Raw genomic sequence first — 25382 nt, 5'->3', positions numbered from 1 at the left:
TCACTTACAGGTTGTAGATTTTAATCAGACGAGAATTATGTTGAAATATGGAAGAAAATATCTTATTTCTTTGTGAACTTTTCAAATAAACCTATATCATGTCGAAACCTATTTACAAAAACATTATATCGAGTCTTAAATACAAGAACATGATATAAGTTTAAGGAAAATACCTCCATGGCCATATAGAATTTTTATTCGTAATTTCAATTTAAATCGAGAGCTTATGTAATAATTTAATTATTAATAATAAACATGTTTTTTACTATTATCAATTAGTTTATGAAGGTACTGAAAAATTCCATTTTTCGATATTTTTAATGTCCGATCATTTGACTTCCGTCAAAATTTATATTATAGAGTAATTACTAAGTCAATGTCCTGTTCCTTATATTAATAAGTTCCATTATTTCCAATAATTCAATAAATATTCAAAGATAACGTCATCTATAAATATTTTGCCATATATAATTACTAGATCGATGCAAATATAAACAAACCACGTTCGCATCCTTCAATATCATAAATATTCAAACATTAAGATTTTTGCAGGTTTTTTATAAAATTTTCATAAACTTCCGTATTCCGCTTGACATATTAAAACCCCGTAGCGATTTGAACAAGTTGTTATTCTTATTGTATCTCTTCAAGTAGTTAGTACACAATTATTGGTAGTACCTCTAGTCTGGGGTAGACTGATAAGTACCAAACTGAAAAACAAAATGTTTATTTTCATTGTTTCGATATTGTGTGTATCTGGATTGACTGCATGTCTAGAATTTATCCCACCACAAAAAATCGTAAGTTATTTACATATATTATATTTGTGAAAAAAATCGAATTGGCGTAATTTTTAGCATATTTTCCCGTTTTTTGTATAATATTCTGAAGCTAATAAAAATAACAGATTTCGAAAGCATCAAAAATAGTATGAAAAGTTCCAAAATATTCCCTCAATTTCTCAATTTGTACGCTTTGTCTGTATCTCTCTGTGTTAGTGAATCATCAAATTCCATTTTCCCCCATTTCAAAACGTTGAATTATTTTGAAATTTCGCACAATTATTTAGATTTGATGAATACAAGGTATATATCAATATTCCTGCCAAGATTACCATTAGAGCATGTAACATATCCTCATTTTTTACCAATTTCAAGTCATCAGATATAATCAAAACTATCAAGAGCCCGATGATAAATTCGTACCGTGATCCTTCATATCCTTGTTTGGCTCCCAATGTCCCTGTCGGTGATTTAGCAGCTGTGGTGGTTCATACAGTTTTGTTGATGAGCGCTTTCCATTTCCTTCTATTTTTGACTATTTCTATAGCCTCTTTCTATGTCAATTTCATCTATTGCGACTCTTTATCTTTAGTTCTTTTCCATGTTCGTACAGGTCTGCCTAGTATTAGAATTTAATTAGCTAGTTTCCTTAGAGTATGACCTAACCATATCCATTTTCTTTTTGCAATCGTCACGTCTTTTTTTCCTTCTTCAGTAATGTTCTAAAGATATCATTACTTATAATTTTTGGGCAAAAAATTTTGGAAATAACTCGTAGGCATCATATTTCCAAGTTTCGATCTCATACAACAAACTAGCTTTTCCATTGATCTCAAACAGTCTTTTTTGTTGTTGTTAAAGACCTGATTTTATTCAACGTTTTTCTCTACACCTATTCTCCTTTCAATGTCATTTTCAGTACCTCTTATTGTACTTATTTTTAATGTTTACTCAATAACAATCAGAATTTACAAGGTTTTATTGTTAACATGTAAGTTATATAACATATATCCTGGTAAGACTTCTCCAATGAGAAGATCTACTCCACACCTCATTTTAGGTGCTTTGGCCGATGTCTCTGCAGTTTTTAGTTTTCTCTTACTTGCATCAATGGCTGGAATAGGGGATTAACATGTGATTTCACCCTTTGATAATACATTTGGTTTCTCTGTGGTATTGTTTCTTATACTGTTGAATCAGAAGTTCTTTCTGTATCATCTGGTTTGAACCATACCAGGTATCATTAAAAACTGATCGTAGAATTTAAGATTCTGCCCTTTGTATAACGGCTATTCTTGATTTGCTGGAAGAACAGCCACACAGCTCTATGTCGTAAATCCAGATTGGAATGATGACCATCTTGTAGAATGAGGCTTCATTTTCTAACGAACTTTTTGACTTTCTGCCTTGCAGCCAAGACAATTCTTTTACTTCAAGGTCTATTTGTTTGCGTTTCTTTTTAATAAATTCTCTCCAACTTAATTTGGTATCCAACTGCGCTCCGTATATGGTGTAATTAGAGTCTGGTAGGTTGCCGATGAATATTATATGCAGTATAGGCACTAGGACGCTGCCATGTAGAACCCCAAATTTAATGGGTCTGAATTGAGACGTTTTGTCTTTTATTTTCGTTCTAAAGTGTCAGTAAATTGATTTTAAATAGTAAGTCCTGTTACCATACCTTATCAAAAGGCTACATCTATTTCATGATCAATTCGATTGCACTGTTGAGTTGTTGAATGATTTTGCCGAAAATCAAATTGTGGGATATTTTCAAAAAGTTACGAAATGGTAGGTAACAAGCTTATTGATCTATACGAAGATGCGTTGCTTAGATATTTTCCTAGTTCTAATCGGTACTGCAGTCTTAAGATCGCGGTTGATGTACAAGTTAACATCATGTTCCATTTTTTGGAAAGTTCCTTCAACATTTTTTGTGTTATCATGTGAAATCCCCGGGTGTTCAAAAGAGAAATTATTACTTTTCGGGGATAAAAAATTCTGCTAGGTATCTTGAAATCAGTTCTTCTTTCTCTCCGTCGCTTCTAGCCCAAGCTGCTGGTTTTGGTGTACCTAGATATAGATAGATCTGAATAGTGAAATTGGTTGACTCACTTGATTTATGTTCTGTATGGTTTTGCTGTGTCGTAACATCTTTGATTTTTGCTGTTTACGTTTAGTCAAACTGATGTTGAGTTATGATATAGTTTGTTAGTGTTCTCTTGTACGTGATTTCGATGTTTTAATTTTTCAAATAGGTTTCATTTGATTATCCTCTAATTTCATCATTATCCAGTCTAATACAATATTAAACAGGATCGTTTTGATTTATTTGCTGGAATAATTGTCCTTCGTGCTATACCCTGGCTGTGAAATTGTTATAAAGAAGTTTTATTATTCTGTTATACTTATTTGATAATATCTGACGAATTTTGGTAAATGCTTAGTTTATTTTAGTTAATCTCTTATTCTTAACAGGATAACTCTAGCCATGATTTTACTCGTCACTTTCATTAACGTGATAGGTTTTGACAATTAGATTCCTTTTTTTTTGTAAATTTGATTTGGTAAGTTTTCTTCCACTCCAGTCTTTTGGGATTCTCTCCCCATTCAATATTTTATTGAGGAGTGAACCATGATCTTTAGCAAAATGAAAAAGAATGTGGTTTGGAAGTTACAAACTTTTATTTATTGAAAATAAAATTTCCACTCTACGTAATCTACGATACTTAATATGGTAATAATTAGCTGTCAATATAATTATAATGATTTTGTTTTCAAAAATTCGAGTTGTTTACTGTAGAAAATATTCCACTTACAGTGTTTACTAATAATATATACTTGGATGAATTGAAATCTAAGGAAATTATTTTCATTATAAAGTCGACTATCAGAAAAAATTGTATATGAATCAGTCAATATCAATATTCATAAGCGATTCTTTTAACACTGAGGTGAAATAAAGAGTTATTTCAATATTAAGGTCACCGACGAGACCAGCAATTACAGCTTTCTTTTTTCAAGCTGCGCTTCAAGTTCAAGATTTGTTAGGTCATTGATATTCAGGAAGAAGCAATTATTTCAATAGCTATTACCCTATTTCGATTCATACATGGACAAAATGTGAAATAATGAGGATATAATGTTTGAATTGTCAATGTTATTTGGATAATATAATCTGAAACAATAGAATATAGCCTCCATAAAAACAAAGACAAAGTATACCTTCGTATCAAAACAATCTAATCCCAATTATCACATTTTAAATTTCAGCAAATATATTTTAGAAATATACAGGAATTGGAAATGAACTTTTCTTCGATATACTCATCCCATAAGCAAATACTCATAGAGAAATTCGTTTTAAACGTTGCTAAGGTCTTGGAATCAATTTAATCTAATCCCATTTCTTATTCTTATTCTAAATTCCTCACAATTTATGGATCTGGTCTTATAAATCATACTTTAATTTCTTATTTCTACACCTTTTGATATGTTTATGTTTCTAAATGTAATTGATTTTATCCAGTCTTTTTCAAAATATTTTGATAAAGACTTAAAGAAAAGTCGAAACATCAATTTCTATCTATCATAAGAATTATTTTAAAAAAAAACTAATTTTGAAACAGAAAAGAACTAAAATCAAGAACATCCAGATCCAAATCAGATCCACAAATGGTGAGGAATTAAAAACACGAATGAGAAATGGGATTAGATTAATTGATTCCAAGACCTTACCAACGTTTAAAACGAATTTCTCTATGAGTATTTGCTGGGATGAATATATTGAAGGAAACTTTAATTCCAATTCCTGTATACTCAAGTAAGTAAATCATACTTTTCAAGGATTTCGAAATGATTGGAATATGACAGTTTAGTGGTCCTTCAATGGGACTTTTTTCTATTCATCTTCCTGGAAATACAGCATCAAGATAGTCACGAACATGTCTTGGAAAATAGAAAGCGCACTATCTTAGTACAAACAGATATATATTCGGAATATTAGCTTAAACAGGGTTAGGAAACAAGTTCAAATACATCCCCTATTTCAATGGCTTACCATCTGGTCAAAGAATACTTGTCCAAACATTCACTTAATATTTGAAATATTGTATGAACTCCAAACTACTATCTGTTATGGTATATTCATAGAAAAAAAAACATATCAATGTTAAAACTAAAATAAAATGAAATATAATCACAAATGTTAACTGTTAACATATAAATATTATGAGTAATAACTTAAACGATGTTTTTTTTTCAATTTTATTAAATTAAGTGACATTTTGTAGGATAAAAGTTTGGTAGTATCAACTAACACCGGAGAGGTACAAGGAATTCAAAAGAAGACGGAATCTGGTAGTGTCTATTGGGCTTACCAAGGAATTCCGTTCGCGAAACCACCCATGGGAAATTTAAGATTCAGAGTAAGTTTAAAATATTCTTTCTGTCAGTTAATATATTTGTACTCTTCCAAATATTCAGTGAAATGCTAAATTATGAAATGAAATTCCGGAAATCTGTCATCAAAATAAAAACATGCAGATCGTTTATACCTTCCACTGAGACCGTCTCATGATACATCAAACTTCATTTTCGAGCTAATGTATCATACTGAAAGTTGACTGCAATGGACAAACAAATCGGATGCTTCTAAACCTGGAAAATCCTGAACTTCATACAAAACAATTTATGTGAGACATCACAGCTACGGGAGAAAGTCATCTTTAAAGGTTATATCGACGACAACATAAATAACAAGTTCCCAAATAACTGTGCTAGTGTTAAATAATATTACAAATACAATAAATACAAAAAGTACAAGTTACAATATTGTAGGTAAAGAAAATCCACCTGTAACTTCTATTAACTCTAGTATATAGTGTTTCTTATAATTGTATTTTGTTCTTTTCAATACTTCGACTAATTTTTACTTGAGAATCATTAGCTTTCAAAAAACAACTTATTTGAAAATTATATTTTAGAAATTATCAGAATACGTTGTATTAATTTGCTTTGATAATCTGGTTTTTTAAGCGATACTTACTACAAATTTATTTTTGCATGTACCTGCTCACAATTAGATAATTGCACATTTCTTACTTCAACGAACGGAATAAATGAAATACCTTCAATGTCAAGAAAATTATGAAATTATAGTATATTCTCGTGCATGTTATAATTTGATTAACCAAGAGGGTCAAAGGACATACAAATAATTAATTGGAATAGACTTGGAAAGACTATTTAATACAATCGTAGCACAGAATTTCAGAAAACTAACCAACATATCTTTTTTGTTTAATTTCAGGCACCAGAACCACCTTCACCTTGGAGGGGTGTTCTAGACGGCACCGAAGAAAGAAGTACTTGTGTACAAACGGTATTAACCTTGGATAATGACATCACATTTTACGGCAATGAAGATTGTTTATATATCAATGTATATACCCCAAGAGTAAGTGAAAATACTTCGTTTCAAATCAAAATGAATAGAAATAAATTTACCCGAATGAAATGTTATAACTGACCAAGTAAATGCTAATTCAATTAATGGATGTTAGTACAAATATGAAAACTATAACTGATAATGATAATGATAATGATAACCAATAAAGAAAATAATGCCCCTAGACAATTTTCTCAAAAAGGGTTTGATTGGATTCAGTAGATTCCTTATACTGAAACAGGAAATGAATTAACTAAATAAAGATAAAATTGATGATGAGAAAATTATTAGAAAACCTTGGGGTACTTTCTATAACATTTCTAAACTAACTGTGAACTTCGTAACCAATAGATTTCAGCTTTATTACCACTCCGTGGACTGTGCGATTGATTTTTTCGTTTCTAAATATTATTCACTGAGTAGGACTTCCATTTCCATTATTCACTTCTTTCCTGATTTTTATTGTAAGCTCTAAATGACTCTGTACGGTAAGATAGACGGTAGATGGAAAAAATTGGTCATTATTATATGATACCACACTTTTATTTGAGCCTTAGCCCAACTTATATAAAAGCTGGACTAGTTTCTACTCAGGGTGAGACTTCTCCTTCGTTATCAACAGTGGTCGACCAAATGAGGTGACGACTCCAGAAATGTTAAAGAAAATCCATATTGAAACTGCGCGAGCTAGCAGACGTTTCAAAAAGTGCGGTACATCGCATATTCCAACGAGTGTTGTTGTTAGATAAAGCCAAATTTTTTCGACGTTTCTTAACCATAAATGAAACGTGGGTCCTTCACATTATATCTAAAGCAAAAAAACTATTAAAACAATGGACTGGAAAAGGAAGAACCCGCTCCAAAGAAGGCAACGATCGTTATATCTGCAGGCAAGGTCATGGCGTCGGTTTTTTGGGATGCACGTTACATAATTTTCATTGACTATTTTAAAAAATGAAAGACTTTAAAGGGCGAGTATCATGCGGACTGTTTGAGCGAAGAAATCAAGCAAAAATGATCGCATTTGATTAAGAAGAAAGTGTTGTTTTATCAAGACGATGGCCAACGTTAATGAATTGAAGTTTGACTTGCTTTGACTTGCCAGATTTAAACCTCTCGATTTTTTTTAGTTTTCCTTCTAAACGATATCGAACGAAGTTTTTCTAAATTTGTTACTTTTAATATTAAGTTCAATGTACTTTAATTTCTGGAAAAACTTTATTCAATTAAGTATCATTTTTGCACATAAAATGATCCAATTGAACAAATAGAAATGTAAATCGTAACTAAAATAACCTATAATCTATCTAACACTTCTTAGCGATTAGAAATTTCAATCCTTCAGAAGTTTAAGGCTATTTGAATAGATTTTGTAGTGTAAATATGTTCAATCTATAAAAATTACCCCATTTTTTCGATAGTTTAGACAGAAATTTATGATTTCCTCGTTTATATTAATTGTGCTATCATTCATTTTCAAATAAACTGTAATAGTAACTAACAAAATTGTTTTATAGCTTCCAAATAAGCAAAGGGAGAAGCTACCAGTATTAGTTTGGTTTTACGGAGGTGCATTTATGTTTGGAAATTCCTCCAGTTCTTTTTATGGATCAGAAAATTTACTTAATCAGAATATTATCACAGTTACATTCAATTACCGAGTAGGACCATTTGGTGAGTATTTCACAATAACAATTAAATATTCCGACGATTTATTTTGGATTGTTTAAAATTTTTATAGTAAGTCTGGATCATGGGGTCTATATACTTTTGTATACCACTGTATACGACCACGTACAATATCTCTTTTGACTTAATAATTATTTATATATATTTCCTCTCATGATCTATATTTGAGACTAATAGTAAACAATTCGCGCTTTGTTTAATTATACGGATTGTGTTTCATATTTATGTTTACATAATATCCTAATTGTACAATAACTACCTTTTAAATGTTTCATATTATGATCGTAATTTTGATTTCTAATTACCTTGTCCTTTGCGTAGGTTCAACTTAGTTCATATAGTAAGTAATCAAATTTCTTTTAGTTTATTAGAAACCTTTCAAATTTTTTATATTTGTTTAATTTTTACTTCAACTATCTACCAATATTCTTTGCTACCGTTACTTCTAAATAATTATATCGCTTCATTCTGTTTTTGTTGCCACCAGAATCATCTACTTATTCATATTATTTCAACGGCCAGTTTTAGATTAATCAAATCGGTCAATAACGGTAGATATTAATGATACAAAATTCCTTTGAAAAAACTATAACGTCTAAACAAAATTTATTATATCATACAATTTTGTATTTATGGTATGAAATTTATCTTATACAAACGGATGTTTTATCAACAAAACCTCATTTTTCCCTTTCAGGTTTTCTTAGTACAGGAGATATGGCAAGTCCTGGCAACTACGGTCTCAAAGATCAAAATTACGCATTGAAATGGGTCCAAGAAAATATTCAAAATTTCGGGGGAGATAAAAATCGTGTGACAATTTCCGGTCAAAGCGCAGGTGCAGCTTCGGTAATGTATCAAATGGCATCACCAGAAAGTAGAGGTTTGTTTTCGGGGGTCATATCGAGTAGCGGTAGTCCTTTATGCACGTGGGCATTCACATATAATCCTGCTAAAACTGCTTTCGATTATGGATTAGCTGCAGGTGTACAAACAAAAAGCACAGAGGAATTGATTAAACTGTTGAGGCAAGCTGATGTTGACGTTCTCAAAGGCGCTTCTAGATTGTTATTACTACTGGTAAATTTTTCACTATAATCCGAATACAAGTACAATACATTTCTTGTTTGTTTTTTATTCTCTTACATAGCTTTGTTTGTTGTTTTTTTGCAAATATTTTAACCAGAGTAGATTCCATTCTTGTAAGAAATTAAACATTCCATCCGGATCGTCTGAAAGGAAACGTTATTGTCAATATCGATACATATTTAACCATTCTTAAGGAATGGTTATTACTCATGAAGGGAAAAACTTTGAGCTTGGAAAAGGTTTATATATCCCTTTAAAATGAGCCTGAGTATCCTCAGTCAAAAACAGCATTAAAATTATTTAAGAACGACAAAATTTCATTATTAGTACGATATTAAGCACCCCCGATGATATCAAAAATTTTATGTGGTATAAAAAAGAAAAACCCCAAATGAAAATATCAATTAAATAAATTCGGAAAAAGTTTTAAACTATTTTGTAGTAGTTTATAAACTGCTTGAAACGAGTCGGGACTCGTAGTCCAGTAGTCACTTGGCTGAAAGCAATAGAAATAAATCACCAAAGGACTTTGAAATTCACACTATCGGTCAAAAGTTTTTACCTATCTCATTCATTAAATTTCAAAATAATAAACTTTAACAAATTACTCTTTCGTATTGTCAATTCCTATTATTTGTTTACTTTAATCGAGCTTGTAAGTACCGGCTGATTTGTTTATTATTTTCGTAGTTGTTTATGATTGTAGTTTAGTCCCAATTAGCCCTATGAGATATATTACTAAAAGGAACGCTTAGAATTTATGAAAATAAATCTTATTATTATTGCTTTTTCTCGAGTAAAATTCCCAGTCATACATTTTAACAAGAACAGCTATTTACACGTTATTGTGAACTTTCTTATATTTACTTTTTTAGTCTCTTCCAAATGTGATTAAGGCTGGTTTTCCTTTTGCTCCTACTATAGAGCCTCATCATAATGGAGCTTTTATTACGAAAAGCGTTTACTCAAGTTTTGAGAAAGGAGATTTTCACAAAGTACCAATTATGATGGGAATAAATTCTTTGGAAACGTTATTTTTCGCGGGAGGTAAGTATGAACATTTTTAACACACGAAAAAGTTTTTATTTGTTCCATCTAACGAAACTAAAAGATCCAGATACTGTAGAATGCAACTTTAACTAGGTTAATAGTCTCTTCTTGGTGACAATATTCTTGAGAGTGGTGTATAACGTATCCAATTTCTTACTTAATAGTGAGTTTTATAACATAAAATGATTTCAAGAATATTTTAGGTATAAAACTATTAAAACCTTTGAACTTAATAAATGATATAAGTCCTAGCTCACTTCCTAGTGAGCATATGAATATTCGTACACAAGTGGAAAGACGAGAAGCCGGATTAGATATTATTAAACAATATTTTAAGGATGGAAGTGTTTTTGGATCCACTATTAAAGAATATCTAGAGGTAAGAGTAAAATATTTCATCAACTATCTTATAAAATAATTGTCCTATTAGCTCCCTTCTACACTTTTCCCATCGATGTTCAATAATTTCGATACCCTTTCTAGAATCGTCAAGCTTCCCAAAATAGCCATTAACCTCTTCGTTGTGAGAAAATTTTTGACCATGGAGCTAATTTTTTAAGTCAGAAAATAATCCGAGGGGGCTAAATCTGGCGAACAGGATGCATGAAATAGCAATTCAAACTTCAAACCATTGCAATAACGGATGTGTGAGCTGGTGCATTGTCTTGATTAAATAACACTTCCTTCTTAGCCAAATGCAGCCGTTTTTGCTTAATTTAAACTTGCTTGATACCCACCGATGGAAAACACTCGATGGAAATATCTTCATGTCTCTGTTTTTGTTACATTGTGTACAAACGTAGAACCCATCTTGCGCACAACTTTCTCATGTCCAAATTTTCAGTTAATATGCGAAGTACCGCACTTTTTGAAATGTCTGCTAGCTCGCGCAGTTCCAATGTGAATTTTCTGCAACATTTCTGGAGTGATCACCTCATTTGATCGACTACTGCGATGCTGGTCTTCGCAGATCGTACGGTGTCGTTTAAACTCTGCTACCACAAAGGCCTTCTAGATCGTGTAATTTCTTGTTCTTTCTTATATTTGAAGGCAGAAGTCTATTTTATCAGCCCCACGAAAGGAAATAAATGGTGTATCGACCAAATTTATTCACAATTAGTAGAATAGTCAGATTGTTGTCGACAATCATCACATAGAGTTTGGACTAACTATGCAATTAAATATTTTTCAGTTTACTAGCGATGATCAGTTCACAAGACCACTGCATAAAACCGTACAACTTATGTCAAAACACACCCCTTTATATTTTTATACGTTTTCATATATAAGTGATATTGGACAAAAACTACTAAATGGATTGATTATTAAAAAACCGGTACAAGGTGAGTATCATTTCTATATCTTTTTTTATAATTCATAATTTCTATCCTATCACAACTTCTTTTGCTTTAGATACCTTCATAACATCGTTAATTACTTATAATTCAATGTCATCTTAATTACCTAAATGGATGTGCTTGTACAAGTAAGCTAATTTCACTCTGATTGTGAGGTGTGCGAAGAAATAACGCAGACTGCACTATAAATAAATAAGCATACGCTAAATGGCACACACTCGAGGCCAATCAGAAAATCGCACCAATTATAGACGAGACGCGCCAAATTTAAATAGATAAACAAAATGTATTGGCTGCTTAAAACCAGCCGTCAATTGTGTAATTTCTTTGGTTCCCGATATATTTATTACACATTTTGGGTGGTTCCCGGTTGGTGTACTGTGGAAAAATTCTAAATTGAGAATAAAAACTTTTCATTCAAATAAATAGTGATAAAAATTAATTTATTCTATATGCTGTATAAAGTGTTAATGAAAAACTTAAAATAAATCGAAATTTCAATTAGTTCACACTAAAAATCCACAATTGCTTATAGAGAAAATCATTGTTGAAAAAATATTTCAACATTTGTTTATTTCGAGTGCTGTGGTCAAACATTCTTATGTTTTCTTTTTTCTAAAAATAAACTTAATTAAATAAATCTTAAATCGGCGTATAAACATTTATCATTGTGCATTTTCTTTTACAAAGTTTTAAGTCCCCTGTATTTATTAAAAATTAAACATGAAATTAGACAAAATGAGACAACTATTATCACTTTAAATTCTTTAAAAATGTTTCTAGAAGCTTGAAAAAGTTATTAAAACATAAATGAAATCACATAAACCTTTTATGCAGCTAAAATAAACTAAAAATGCAATCCCAAGAACAACTAAATTCTAGAAACAAAGTCAGTTGAAAGAATTGGGTTATGTTTCAATTTCGTCGCCTTTAATTGGTTGGCGTTCGAAATGTTCGGCTAAAGTCGGTATCAGCTAAGTAACAGCTCTTTCTGATTGGCCTGGAATATGTACCATTTAGTGTATGCTAAATAAATACTTATCGTATTTAGAATCGTATGTGCACTCCAGAGACAAATTTTCAATACAAAATAATGATCATAGGATAGATAAATATATTTATGTTTTCAACTGTCTTGGTAAATGTGGGGATTGTCAATAGTTTCCTTCAATCTAACTTCGAGGATGTGGACTGTATTTTATAGAAACGATGAGAACAGTGACAGAAAATGATCATAATCTAATAACACAGAATAATTGCATCATTCAGACAGACTCTTAACTTTTTGTTGCGCTAGTCTTCTATATATCTAACTTTCGTTTGCCGATTGTCACCATTGTTAACTCATTCAAAAGACAAAATTAGACAAGATCTAAGCTCATCTTTGTTCAGTTTATCTTCTTCCATACTTCTTCAACGTTTTTCGTTTCGTTTTCATGTCATCGATTTTATCTTTCATACATCATAGCTTTCCATTTCGTTTCAGACTTATTTTCCAAAATAAGTCTTTCTTTCTGTATCTTCTTTGTCTCATTTCTTAATTGTTTATTCTCTAAAAAGTCTTCCAATAGTCCTCTCCACTTTTTACGTCTTATTGATTTTATATTTCTTTTATTCACCAAATTCACCAATTTGTTTGCTTCCCTATTAATAATTTTTTCTTCCTTCTTCTTGTTTGTCTCATAAGACAGTTTCCAACGTTTCCATTTCTGATTGGTTCATGTCTCAATCTTCTTTGTTCAATTTCATAATAAATATTATCTTCCGCTTGTACACGCACTTGATGACTGGTTTTTTGACCACTGATTGCTGTTAAATATTCTAAATATATCTTTCCTGGTAACATTGCCATGCCATCTATTATTTTATTGATAAGTTATTGTTTTATTTTAGGTGTAGCTCATGGAGAAGATATATTTTATATATGGAGACGACAAAGCGTACCGCTTCCAAATGGATTCGATCAAATCACAGCCACGAGACTTATCAAAATATGGAGTAATTTTATTAAAACAGGGTAAGATATTTTCGCTTAGGTCTCAACCTAAATACGTCATTTCCTCACATTGTTTTTGTGGGTTGAAAGCGAGATTTAGAATTAAAATAATACATATTTATATTTCACTCAATATTGTAATTAACAGCGATTTTTTTTTAAATTTTGGTAATTTCTAGTAGTTTCGCTTCAAAACAATTTCGGTAATTGAGATATTAGCCAAGGTCGGAAGTTGATTAACTACTAAGCTTCTACGGTAGTTGTGTATTCTATATTCTTCTACACTTTTTAATATTTTCATTTTGTTAGCCTTTGGTCTCGAGTTATACAGTAACATTGCCGGATTTCCAGCCCACATGGCGTTTCGATCTGCTTCTGCGTTTACTTTCAGTCCCTGAAGACGATAACTTGGTTATCGAAACAGTCACACAATGTAACTGAGTGTTGTGGTCTGTACTCTACGTTCATCTACAGTAGCCATTTTCCGTATTCGTGCCATGTTTTCTAAATGATTTCTGATCCCTGATCTTCTGCAAATTGGACGGTGTATAAATAGGTGTCATCACCGATTTTGATCCATATTCCTTTACATTTCTTTTTGTTGTTGTTAGAGCTTTTAAAATATATATATTGTGAAAACTTTTGGGGAACACCCTTCTTTCAAGCCTCTGTTAATTATGAAGGAGTCGGATACTTTATTTCCGATTTTTACTGCAGTTTTCCAAAACATTTTTTTGAACATAGCTTTAACAGTAAATACTTTACATCTGATGTATATTTAAGAAAATGCTGAATTTTTTTCAAAATTCAATATTTTTGTCTATTTTGGATCATATTTTCTCCTATTTTTGTTTCAAAAATGCCTCTAGTTTTGCATATTTTGATATATCAACACAGTTTTTGATAATTATGATACTACTGCTTAGTATTGAGAACAAAAATGTTGATAACTACAATTTTCTTGATGACTTTTCAAAATAAACTAACAAATTAGTTTCAGAAGAAGAAATCTCATTGGCTTGCAATTACTATTCTATAGAGTTAAATTAAGAGATTCTAAATTCTTATATATTCTTATCTCGATGTACTTGTAAGCAAATTATTACATAGAGGTGTATCTTCAAGATCTACATCTTGTTTAATAGTCAATAATTAACATTTCTGGACCGTTTTAGAATGAAAAACAAAAATAAAACTATTCCTGATTGGAATGTTAACACCAACAATAATTTTTTCATTTTTTTGGTGGTTAACGTCGACATAATTTCTCGATAAATTGAAAAAACTACGATTGAGTGCTATAAACTGTTGCAAAAGGCCTATGGGGACAATTCCATATCTCGTGCGCGTGTTTTTGAGTGGTGTAATCGTTTTAGTGAGGACCGAGAGAGCACTGAAGATCAACCAAATTGCGCGTGCAGATCGCCAAAAATCTGACTCCTGAAAAGGTTAGAAAGTTAGTTAGTTAGAAAGGTTAGAAAAAGATCTGCTTTGAAAGGACCCGATTTGAGTCGATAGAAGCGGTAAAGCAAAAAACGGCAGAGCTCCTAAAGGCTCTTACCAAAGAAGACTTCCAGCACTGCTTCGATCAATGGAATAAACTTATGGAAAGGTGTGTGGATGTGGGAGGATGGGAGTATATTGAAGGGGAGCATTCTAATGTACCATAATTTTTATTTTTTCGTAACCAGTCTCCTTATTAAGTAGCCAGATCTGGTATGCCTCTTAAATGCTTTTACATACACATACATTGATAATAACAGAAGGACTAATTTGTTGGCAAAGTTTGAATGAAAAAGAGGGCAAAGTTGTCTAACTGACACATTGCCCTTCATAGATTTTATGGATGCGCTTAAATATTTGTTGAAAGTTTGGTTTACAAATTATATACAACAATACATTCTTTCTTTTTCAGGAATCCAACGCCACAAAAAGAACCGATTTTAAACAACGTGATATGGCCAATTGTAACTTCCCATAAAAACATTCCATACTTCAATATCGATAAGAATATTTCTATAAATTACAATTATCGCAATGAACAAATTAAATTTTGGACATATTTGTATCGAAAATATGGACATCCGCCTTACGTGACTTATTAGTTTTAAACAAATTTGTTTCCTGAGACTGAAGAATAAGAAGAGACTGAACTTGAAAAATAAGATGGTAGTTACGATTAGATGGATTTGAAGCAAAGCCGATGTGAATATTAATAGGTTCGAACTGACGCCAAATACGAAGACAGAATTGTTAACCAAGAATAAATAAAACAATAATTTCCAATATTTTGTTTCATTACAATATTCAAATAATATGACAAGTCCTTGTGACTTTGCTAGAGCTATAACTAATGAAAATATCTGATAGACAGATAGAAAAAAATTATAATAACAAAAAAAAGTGGGGGAAGTCTTGTCTCGTCTCGTTAGTCCCTAGAAAGACGCCTTTTAAATTAAAATTAAACCACAAGATATTATTTTCATGGTAATGTTAAAATTTTATTTGCCTGGTATACCGTGTAACATTTTGAACGATAATTTCGGTTCTCACTGTATGTGGTCTCATTAAAATACTTAAAATTAGTACGTTAAGATTCAAAGATAAATTAGTAATAAGTGTTAGTGCATAGTTTAGTAAATTTATTGTTAGTGTCAACTATCTAGGGCATATAGTGAGTAATGAAGTAGTGGAGGTGGATCCAGCTAAAAATCATCTTCATCTGGCGCAACCTAGTGATAATTTAATTAAGTTATAAATTTTCTTGGACTGACTTTACACGTATTATCAAAAGATTCATAAAGAAATCTGAAGTTATGGCGAAGTCAATAACTCAAATCACAGAAAAACCAAGAACTTTCCACTAGAATGAAGACTGTTAAACGGCGTTCGAGATCTTTAAGAGACATATAACCACGGCGCCGAGATCAGAATATCCATTACCAAGACTTCATCCTTGACACTGATGCAAGCAACGTATGAATTGGAAGACTGCTTTCAAAGACCCATAGAGGGCAAGATAGAGTTCTGGGCTTCTTCAGTAAAGCTCTCTTAAAACAAGAACGAAGCTACTTTGTCACGAGAAGAGAAGTTTTGATGGTTGTGAGAACACTTTTAGATACCAGTATCTTTATGGAAGGAAGTTCCTTATCCGAACTACACTCAAGTGGTTGATATAGTTTTAGAATCCCGAGGGCCAGAAGAGAAGACAGCTAGAAATATCGAGGTACTGAAGAAACTACACGTCAGTCCATAGGGAGGGGATCTAGGAGTGAAGAAAACCCTTCAAGAACAATAGTTGTAATGGGTAGAAATTTACGCTATCCTGATTCAATAGGCAACAACTGCCGCGGAGGTATTGGTTTAAAGAATTTATCAGCCGATATGGTGGAGCTATGGGTTCCAGCCATAAAGAAGACCAGGAGCACCGCATTACACCCAGAATAAGAAATGATGGTCGATGAACAATACCAATGGCAGATATGGTGATATCGTTGCCGATTTCAGAGGCTAAAAGTAAACTATGACTCTTGAGGCAATAATTTGGTTATCAGAATGCGCGTCAGGCAGTGTAATTGTGAATATTGGAGTAGTAGAAGTGTAAACAGTGTGTTCATTACGAATATCACAAAACGACTCCAAAAATACTAATTTAGCGCTCAAAGTTAACAAAAAGAGACATAATAATTTGTATTCTAAACTGAAAACAATATATTTTCGTATTTTAATCATAATTCTACAAAATCTTAACCATTTGATATCGTTTTTGGGAAATAATTAATAAGTAGTTTAAACTTCAATATAACAAATTCGTTTTGCTTCGAAATATTCCTACCAATTCTCAACGTACAACTCATCGTTCTTGTTTTGATAATGATCGATATCAATTCTAATAACTGGGAATCTAGTGGAACAGTTCTTCCAAGGAAATCCTATTCTCCTTTATTATTTTTTTAACAAGTATCTGACAAAGTAGCATCCATCTCAATTATTTGTAATTGAAGGAAAAATCTCCTTTTGGCAGCTTTGATTCAGTTCGTTGTTAATATGGATGATTCCTAACCTCAATTCAATAAGTGATGTTATTGTAGATCTTTTGTAGTTTACAAGGATGGTTTAAAGTTTGAAACATTGAATCTCTATCCAGAATGAAACTTATTTTAACATCCTGTATCATTTGTCCAATAATCTTGAAAAGTTCACCGTACCTAGTAAAAAGCATTTGGTTATTTCGAACAGCTGATTCTCTATTATAATTTCTTTGTAACCAACTGGTTTGGAAGAGCTTCGGTGAAAGGCTGCTGAATAAAAAAGTAGCTAGTTTTGGTAACAGTTTTTAATATTATATTTGTAAATAAAGAATATCACTATAAAAATAAATTCATGAAAAAAATGAGTATTCCAAACAAGTACTCCAAAATCGTCGAGTGTCGGACCATCGCAGACGTATTAGACGAAATAAAATCATCACCTATCATACCAACTGCGTATTTTGCTACTTCAAAAATCAATTGTTGATTAGGTAAATCGCAATCTGGTACCACTGACAAAATACCGATGAGGGTACTATTACAAACCAGCAAGCTACCTAATGAGTTCTGAAAAATAAATATTCCATATAGAAATGAAACAAAAATGTATGAGAAGATTTATGTAAAAGGGGTATAAAAGACTTATACTACGAGGTGTGTAAGAGAAGTAATGATTTCTTTACTGAAGCTTTCATCTTGTTATTGTCTTCAAAATAACCCACTTGAACATGTGTACACCAAAAGAGTTGTAATTCCAGCTTTCTTTAGCAGCACTGTAATTTTTCAGAAGGAATAACTTCTAACTGATTGATTACAATCTTTTGCATGTTGTTCATAGTTCTTGAAGTCCTTTCAAAACACGTTTCAATTGTTTCAAAGATGCCTTTTGAGGTTAAAAATTTACTTGCATCTACTTGCAATATTTCAAGGATATTTTTATAAACTACTTTATCACTTTGTGACAATTTGTTCTGGCGGAACAAATTCTTTGTTCTCATATGATTTTGATGGCCGAGAAGCATTCATCATCTAAGACCACAGAATTGAAGAATTCTTGGTAATTGACAATCTTCTCAGGAACATCATCAAACACGTTCAGTTTATTGACTTCCTGTTCAGATTTTACCTGTTGCTGCTCTACATTCTGTAGTTCTATTTTCGTATCAAACAACTTTACTGTTAAAATAATATGATAGCTGTAGAGGGTGATCTCTGAAAGGGATAAACAAATCAGTTCAGTACAGGTATATTTCGTGATCAACCGCAGAGTTGCCAGTATCATTATTTTTCTCAAACACCTAGTATATAACATCATTTCAAAGTATTTAAGAGGTTCAATCGATTCCCTATAAACTGAGTTGTTTGAGATGATACCAATGGAAAGTATACAAAAATTTTGATTTTCGAAATAAATAAATTCAATTCACTATATAAATTTAAGAAAGGATTGACGATGAATTAAACAAAACTAAAAGAAGGTATAACTTAGATTAGAATTTTAATAAACTAATGAATAAATAATGTGAAGAACCAAATGATTTGTACTAACAGTAAATGTAGAAAAAATCAATAGCACCTAAAATGATTTTTATAAACTAAACCTCAAACACATTCAAAAAATTATTCATTCACAACTTCTTTGTTACAATTTACTGGAAATTTCTAGCGCTAACTAAATTTTTATAAATTTGGAAAATGCTTACTTCGCATAAAATATCATTCGAAGATATTGGTTGTGCACAAACTTTTTTATCATACAGATCACCACAATCGATTACTTCTACATCAACAGATTGCAGAATGCAGGTCTCCTAAAACATATTGCCACTATTAAAAAAAATGTTGTAAACTATATAATGATAATTAATACAGAAATGATTCAAAATTTTCTATTACAAATTCATAACTTGATGTTATTTATAAAATCATGGGTCAATAAAGGTCTTGTGCAAGTTCGAAATGTACTTTTTCGGTACACGGATAGTTTGAAGCTAACGCAAGTAGCATGTCCAAACTAACATAGGATTGCAAACAAACTTTAAAAGCACTAGCTAACAGAAACAATGTAACTCTAATGTAGCTACCAGATCACCAGAGTATACTAGCCAATGAAGAAGCAGATGGCGTTGTCAAAAAAGGGGCAACGACTCCGTCTCACTGGAGAAACACTCCAAGTCTAAGATAATCCAAAATATCCATAACCATATCAACTAAGAAGTATCTTCTAACAGGTCATTGCCTCGAAAAACATGGAAACTGCACATCCACGTCCACTCTACGAAAGTCCTGACATCCAATTAAATGGCTTGAATACCTTGAAGGAGTAGTATTAATACCTTGGTAAGTGGGAAACAAAACCCCAAAAAAATAGCCTCTTTAAGGAGGTGTGTACATATTTTGGAATCAGAAAAATGAGATGTAGATTCTTGTACAAAATATCTAATTGGTGGGTATTTTGAGTTTTAATCATTGAATATTTTCAATTGATTAAAAATTTTGTTGTGCAGGTTTGTCTGATAAAGAAACAAACCAAAATTTTGGGCTATCCAATTAGCAATCTGATTTGATATTGATATGAGTGTTTTTCAAAATTTTTCTTATCACAAACACTAAAAACTAATATGGAAACATGTGCCAAAATACTAAACATTCAATGTTTTCAAAATCTGACAATGTATATATCTAATTTTTAGAATTTAGAAGAATTAAAGAATCGAATCAATTTTATAGAATTTTATAGAAATTAGAAAATCAATGTACCTTATTCCACCCTGTAACTGTACAGTTACCATAACTAGATGCTGTTTCTGTTGCTATAGAAATTGATCCAATTGCATATCTGCTAGATTGAAACGGTGTAGAGGTCTAAAAAAAATATTTAAAATAAAAAAGCGTAAGAAATCGAAAGAAATAATTAACAGAATAAGAACAAAACAAAAATTACAATTATTTAATGTCTAAATAATAAATTAATAAGGGAATCATACAGGTGCACTGGATATCACATTTAAGTAATATTATACGAAGTGTGATAAAAAACTACTACTATAGCCTCTTTAGTGTGATGAAATATGCATCTGGAACAACGCATTAACATGAAAAATGCCAAAGAAGCTGACACATTACTAAAATATTTCATTGATAATAATATAATAACTTTAAAGATTGTTCAACAAGTGATATGAGATTTAAAGGTAAAAATAAGTCGGGTAATAATTAGCTTAGAAGTGATATGTAAAGAAAAAGACCCGGAAAACAAACAAATGATTTCCTTTATGTCCAATTGATGATTGGAATAGGAATGGGTATAGGATGTATAGTTTTTCATCAAGATCATAGATCATTTTTAAAATAATTTCATAGAATTTTATAGTACCTTCCATTGAATGGCTCGAGCAGGACTTTAAATGCCTTCAAAAAGGTTATAAATTAGTTTAAAAACATTTTATTGCATAATGTATAGGATTTATAGGACTTTAAATGCTTTTATCGAGATCATAAATCATTTTCAAAATGACTTGAGAGTGAGTGCATTTTATAGTACTTTTAATACATTGTATGACTCGAGTTGGACTTCGAATGCCTGTGAAAAGGTCATAAATAAGTTTACTGTGTAGTAACACTTCATTTTGTACCTTCTAGGATATGTAACATACCAAAAATTGACGTCTAATTACCCTATTCATTAATTTGACGTTACTACCATTAACCTTTTTGTTTTCGTGACATATTTGTATTTGTTTGAAATCCGGTATTTATAGACGATATTATGGAAAATAACGAAGAGTTTTTTATTGGGAACATTAGGCAAAATCACATGACAAACGCAAACGGATATGATTGGCTCTTTTTTTTTAATTTTATAACAACAAACGGTAAACAGAAAGTCAAGTTTATGGATCGACCTTTAGAGATTTCTAGCTTTTCCCAAAGAGAAAAAATGTGCTAAAAGAAAAACTTCTTGACACTATTCCTGAAACTGTAGAAGCCATTCGAGAGAATGGAAGACATTCAGAAAGAAACATTATAGAAGGGTAGTATTTTTATGTATTTTTTGTGTGTGTGTTTCAAATAATTTTTCGTATTTTTTAATCACACCTTTTACATTTAAAGTATTATGTAAAATATATTAAACTTACACGTATCACAGCTAAATCATATTGCATGGTACTGGTATCAAAATCATCATGGAAAGTTATATTAGATACGTCAGCTGTTTTAAAATTTGTACTATTCAAATCACTACCACCGACTTTAACGGCGACTATAATGGGAGGTATAATGCCACCCCAACTATAGTAAAGACAACTTCCAACGGTAAGTACTTCGTATGAAGAAACTACAGCAGCGCCACACAAAAATTCATCATTGTAATTAAGATGGATTGACGCCTGAAAGTGGAAACAATTAATTTAAGTGACCAAATTCAGTCGAACTGACCTTTTATTTTGCGAGAACAACAAAAAATTGAAGTAAATGCCTTTATAGCAATACTATTGCTATCTAAAAAGTAAAGCCAAATAACAGATTTATAAGTTAATTTTGTTGGGGGATAAATAAAAGTCACCCCTTCTTGAGAAGCAGGTGCAAATGTGGCAAATAAAGCACTAGAATGTTTTGTATTTGGTTAGAAAAAATTTTTTTCTACAATACTACAATTATTGCAGCATACGATTTAAGTGATACCTCAGCAACTTTCTAAATATTTTCCCCAAAATTTTCGCTTACTACATTTTGTTTTGTGAATTTTAGTTCATGCATAATACCTGATAGAAATAGTTGTCTGCTGTAACAAATTTTTGATCTGGTAGTTCATAAGAATCGTCACCTGAAACTATAACAAACTTTAAGGATATATAACTTACAACAATCCTTATTTTCGTAAGAAAATATATCGAAGAATTCTGATAATCAATTTGTTTTTTGTTTAAATTGAATAAGTAGCATTAAACATTCAAGTAATCATTAAAATCCAAACTGCATAGCTGCTTTCTGTCGAAATGAAAACTAATTTTTATGAGAAATTTTCTAGATACAGTCAACGAAATTAATATTTTTAATTCATACTACAATCAGAAGTAGCTTGTACGAGGATGGTCCCAGAAGTACCTGGCCTCACCTAGAGATGGCGGTAGCTGCTTGATAAATACCACTGTATTAGAAAGTACACAAGTTTCAAGTTTGAAGATGCCACGTTGCTTAGTTTTTGTTTGGCAGGCGTCAATAGTGAACGTTTTCAGTGAATTTGTAAATAAGGAAATAATTTGTCGTCGTTTATGATACAATACTTTTATTTGAAAGGCGTTAGCCCAACCAATATAAAAGCTCCGAGTGAGACAGCGCCTTCGTTAACAGCAGTAAAATATTGGGTAGAAGAGTTTAAACGAGGCCGTACGACCTGCAAAGACCAGAATCGTAGTGGTCGACCAAATGAGGTGACGACTCCAAAAATGTTGAAGAAAATCCACAAAACGGTACTGGATAATCGTCGACTGAAAGTGTGCGAGCTAGCAGACATAGTGGGCATTTCAAAAAGTGCCGTACATCGCATATTAACTGAAAATTTGGACATGAGAAAGCTGTGCACAAGATGGTGCTCACAATGGAACAATCGAGTGTAAAATTTTTGCCTATTTCTTAACCATCACATTCCACTCGAAACAAAGAACAATCAAAACAATGTACTGAAAAGGGAAAACCCACTCCAAAGAAGTCAAAGACTGTTCCATCTGCAGGCAAGGTCATGGCGTCGGTTTTTTGGGATGCGCGTGAGATAATTTTCATTAACTATCTTGAAAAAGGAAAAACTATAAACGGCAAGTAACATACGAAGTTATTACAACGATTGAACGAAGAAATCCAGCAAAATTTGGCTAATAGGAAAGTGTTTTTTCATCAAGAGAAAGCACCAGCTCAGAGAACCGTTATTGCAATATCTAACATTAATAACATTAAAAGAAAATTAATAAAATTTGTCTGTAGTTATTTTAAGATATATAAAAAAGCTGCATCCCAATAAAACTCCCCAAGGATTATGAATAACCAAAATGTGAACAAAATACAAATAAAATAACCAATATATTAATATGTGTTGATTTTACTGGCGAGTAGAGAGAGATAGAAAGTGGTAAACCGATGCTCGCTCTCTCTCTCTCTCTCTCTTTCAATAGCACAATTCAATTTACATTCCAATCTCTCTACCTTTAATATTGACTCTATGAAAACTAATCAGATACAGTCAGAATTATGCGCAATCAATTTCGTAGAGTTTTTAATTGTTTGAAAATAGCTGGACGATGTTCATAAAGGTTTTAATTTACTTTGCTTCTTATACATTTTTTTTAAATGTAAAATCATAGTGATTAGGATTGTTCCGAAGATTCTGAAAGGAACGATTTCACTAACTGGGAATCCGATTTCAAGGACGTACTGTAAGAAATAGCTAGATCGAAAAGCCAATATTTTTTCAAACAAATAGTGCCATGATTCAATAGAAAGTATTTTATGGAGCAGTTTAGAATGTATACTACGATAAGTCAAAAAAAATTTTTGCTATAACGTCCTTGAATAGTTTTTAACTTTGAAAAAATGAATTTGGGTAAAACTTTTAGGAAACTTTTACAAAATGTAAAGTGACAATAGCGAAATAGAAAATTGACAAAGTCTTGGGAGGAAAAGAAACCTGAAGTTAAACCTATCAGTCCTCAAATCAAACCTTTCTTTTTTTAGTTTGCTGATATTATTTTGTTCAGTTTCAATTTTTATGGTTTCGAAGTTGTATTCGATTATTCAAAATTTTAAAATAACATGTCTAAAAATTTCAATGTTGCAATACTCCGAAAGCATTTGAATCAAGTGAGATGATTCAATATTTCCAAATTCATATTTAAATAAATAAATATAGTAGTTATTGAAGATAAGAATTTATTAGTCATATAGAATGATTTTAAAACAATAATATCCGTTCCAATTTTTCACTATTAAGCTCTAGAAATACGTAGTCTTTTTTGTAGACGAAAAGAAAGTACGAACCAAAAATATTTTGTTTTCTAACCAGCCACGACAGTAACAACTATATTTCAATTACATAATTATATTGCACACTCTCAAAATGAGAGCAAAATAACAATTAGTACCTACCTGTTAAAAAAAGAAATATAATCACCAACGTATCACAAAAACCGCATCCAGTCATGCTGGAAAATCTACTAAATACTCATCACTTGATTTGAGAAAATAATTTTTTGCTACAACTCACTGTCGACTGACGTTCTTGTTCGTAAAAATTAGTGATAATAAATTTTATCTAAACAACTATCTTATCTTCTAATTATTGTTAAGGTGTGAGCAATATTTAGAGAACAATATGTGTAAATTTGAATAAAGCTTATTTTGTTGTTTATTGTTTCTGTATATAAACTTTATATTAATATACGCAGTGGCGTAGTTGTCCGTGGAATGAGTACTAATGCAAATTTCAACATTATAATTATTACTGTTTTATATAATTTTATTTTGCCTTTTTTAATTATCCCTTAGACCATGCTGCTACTTTAATTGGTAATAAAAATTATACATAATCTAAAAGAACTAACGGCAAAACGATCTTGCACGACTATGTAGTGCTTTTAAAATTTGTTTACACTCTCAAACTAGTTTGAATGTGAACTCAATAACTTTCAGGATCTTAAAGGGCTCTTGGCTATCTGAAATAATGTAGATGTATTTTCCAGAGGTTTCTATCCAAACACTCCTGAACATGTTTCGTTATTGCTAGCAACTCTACCTGATAAATGGTGAGTGATGTTTTTAGAGGTATGGATTGGTCTAGAAACGCCCAGTCCAGCTCCTTGCGCTAGCTTCGAACAGTCTACATACCAAAGAGATATATTTAAAGCTTGCGGAAGATTTTTGTTGACCCATGATCGTCATCGTCGT

At 31.4% G+C, this 25382-nt stretch overlaps 2 protein-coding genes across 2 annotated transcripts; one reads left to right on the top strand and one right to left on the bottom strand.

The window, feature by feature from the left end:
* Positions 1 to 632: 632 nt before the first annotated feature.
* LOC130900330 (carboxylic ester hydrolase-like) lies at positions 633 to 15699 on the top strand. Its single transcript, XM_057810867.1, has 10 exons — positions 633 to 800; positions 5075 to 5209; positions 6094 to 6240; positions 7749 to 7905; positions 8618 to 9000; positions 9885 to 10056; positions 10263 to 10438; positions 11252 to 11402; positions 13311 to 13434; positions 15329 to 15699. Exons 1-10 carry the CDS (start codon positions 723 to 725, stop codon positions 15516 to 15518), a joined length of 1713 nt encoding a protein of 570 aa, XP_057666850.1. The 5' UTR covers positions 633 to 722; the 3' UTR covers positions 15519 to 15699.
* Positions 15700 to 17731: 2032 nt separating this feature from the next.
* Positions 17732 to 24741, bottom strand: LOC130900341 (trypsin iota-like). Its single transcript, XM_057810883.1, has 6 exons — positions 24585 to 24741; positions 22211 to 22278; positions 21584 to 21835; positions 20205 to 20309; positions 19148 to 19255; positions 17732 to 18011 (listed from the first exon to the last, which is right to left on the bottom strand). Exons 1-6 carry the CDS (start codon positions 24637 to 24639, stop codon positions 17781 to 17783), a joined length of 819 nt encoding a protein of 272 aa, XP_057666866.1. The 5' UTR covers positions 24640 to 24741; the 3' UTR covers positions 17732 to 17780.
* Positions 24742 to 25382: the final 641 nt, after the last annotated feature.

Source organism: Diorhabda carinulata, chromosome 12 (assembly GCF_026250575.1).
Source record: "Diorhabda carinulata isolate Delta chromosome 12, icDioCari1.1, whole genome shotgun sequence".
In the NCBI taxonomy this organism is placed as follows: domain Eukaryota; kingdom Metazoa; phylum Arthropoda; class Insecta; order Coleoptera; family Chrysomelidae; genus Diorhabda; species Diorhabda carinulata.
This window is presented reverse-complemented; position numbering and strand designations above follow the sequence as displayed.

Coding starts and splice junctions, on each gene's coding strand:
- LOC130900330 (XM_057810867.1), top strand. CDS start 723: ATGTTTATTTTCATTGTTTCGATATTGTGTGTATCTGGATTGACTGCA. Junction 801..5,074: donor TTATCCCACCACAAAAAATC/GTAAGTTATTTA, acceptor GACATTTTGTAG/GATAAAAGTTTGGTAGTATC. Junction 10,439..11,251: donor CTATTAAAGAATATCTAGAG/GTAAGAGTAAAA, acceptor AATATTTTTCAG/TTTACTAGCGATGATCAGTT.
- LOC130900341 (XM_057810883.1), bottom strand. CDS start 24,639: ATGACTGGATGCGGTTTTTGTGATACGTTGGTGATTATATTTCTTTTT. Junction 20,310..21,583: donor ATGATTTAGCTGTGATACGT/GTAAGTTTAATA, acceptor TATTTTTTTTAG/ACCTCTACACCGTTTCAATC. Junction 19,256..20,204: donor CAGTTACAGGGTGGAATAAG/GTACATTGATTT, acceptor AATATGTTTTAG/GAGACCTGCATTCTGCAATC.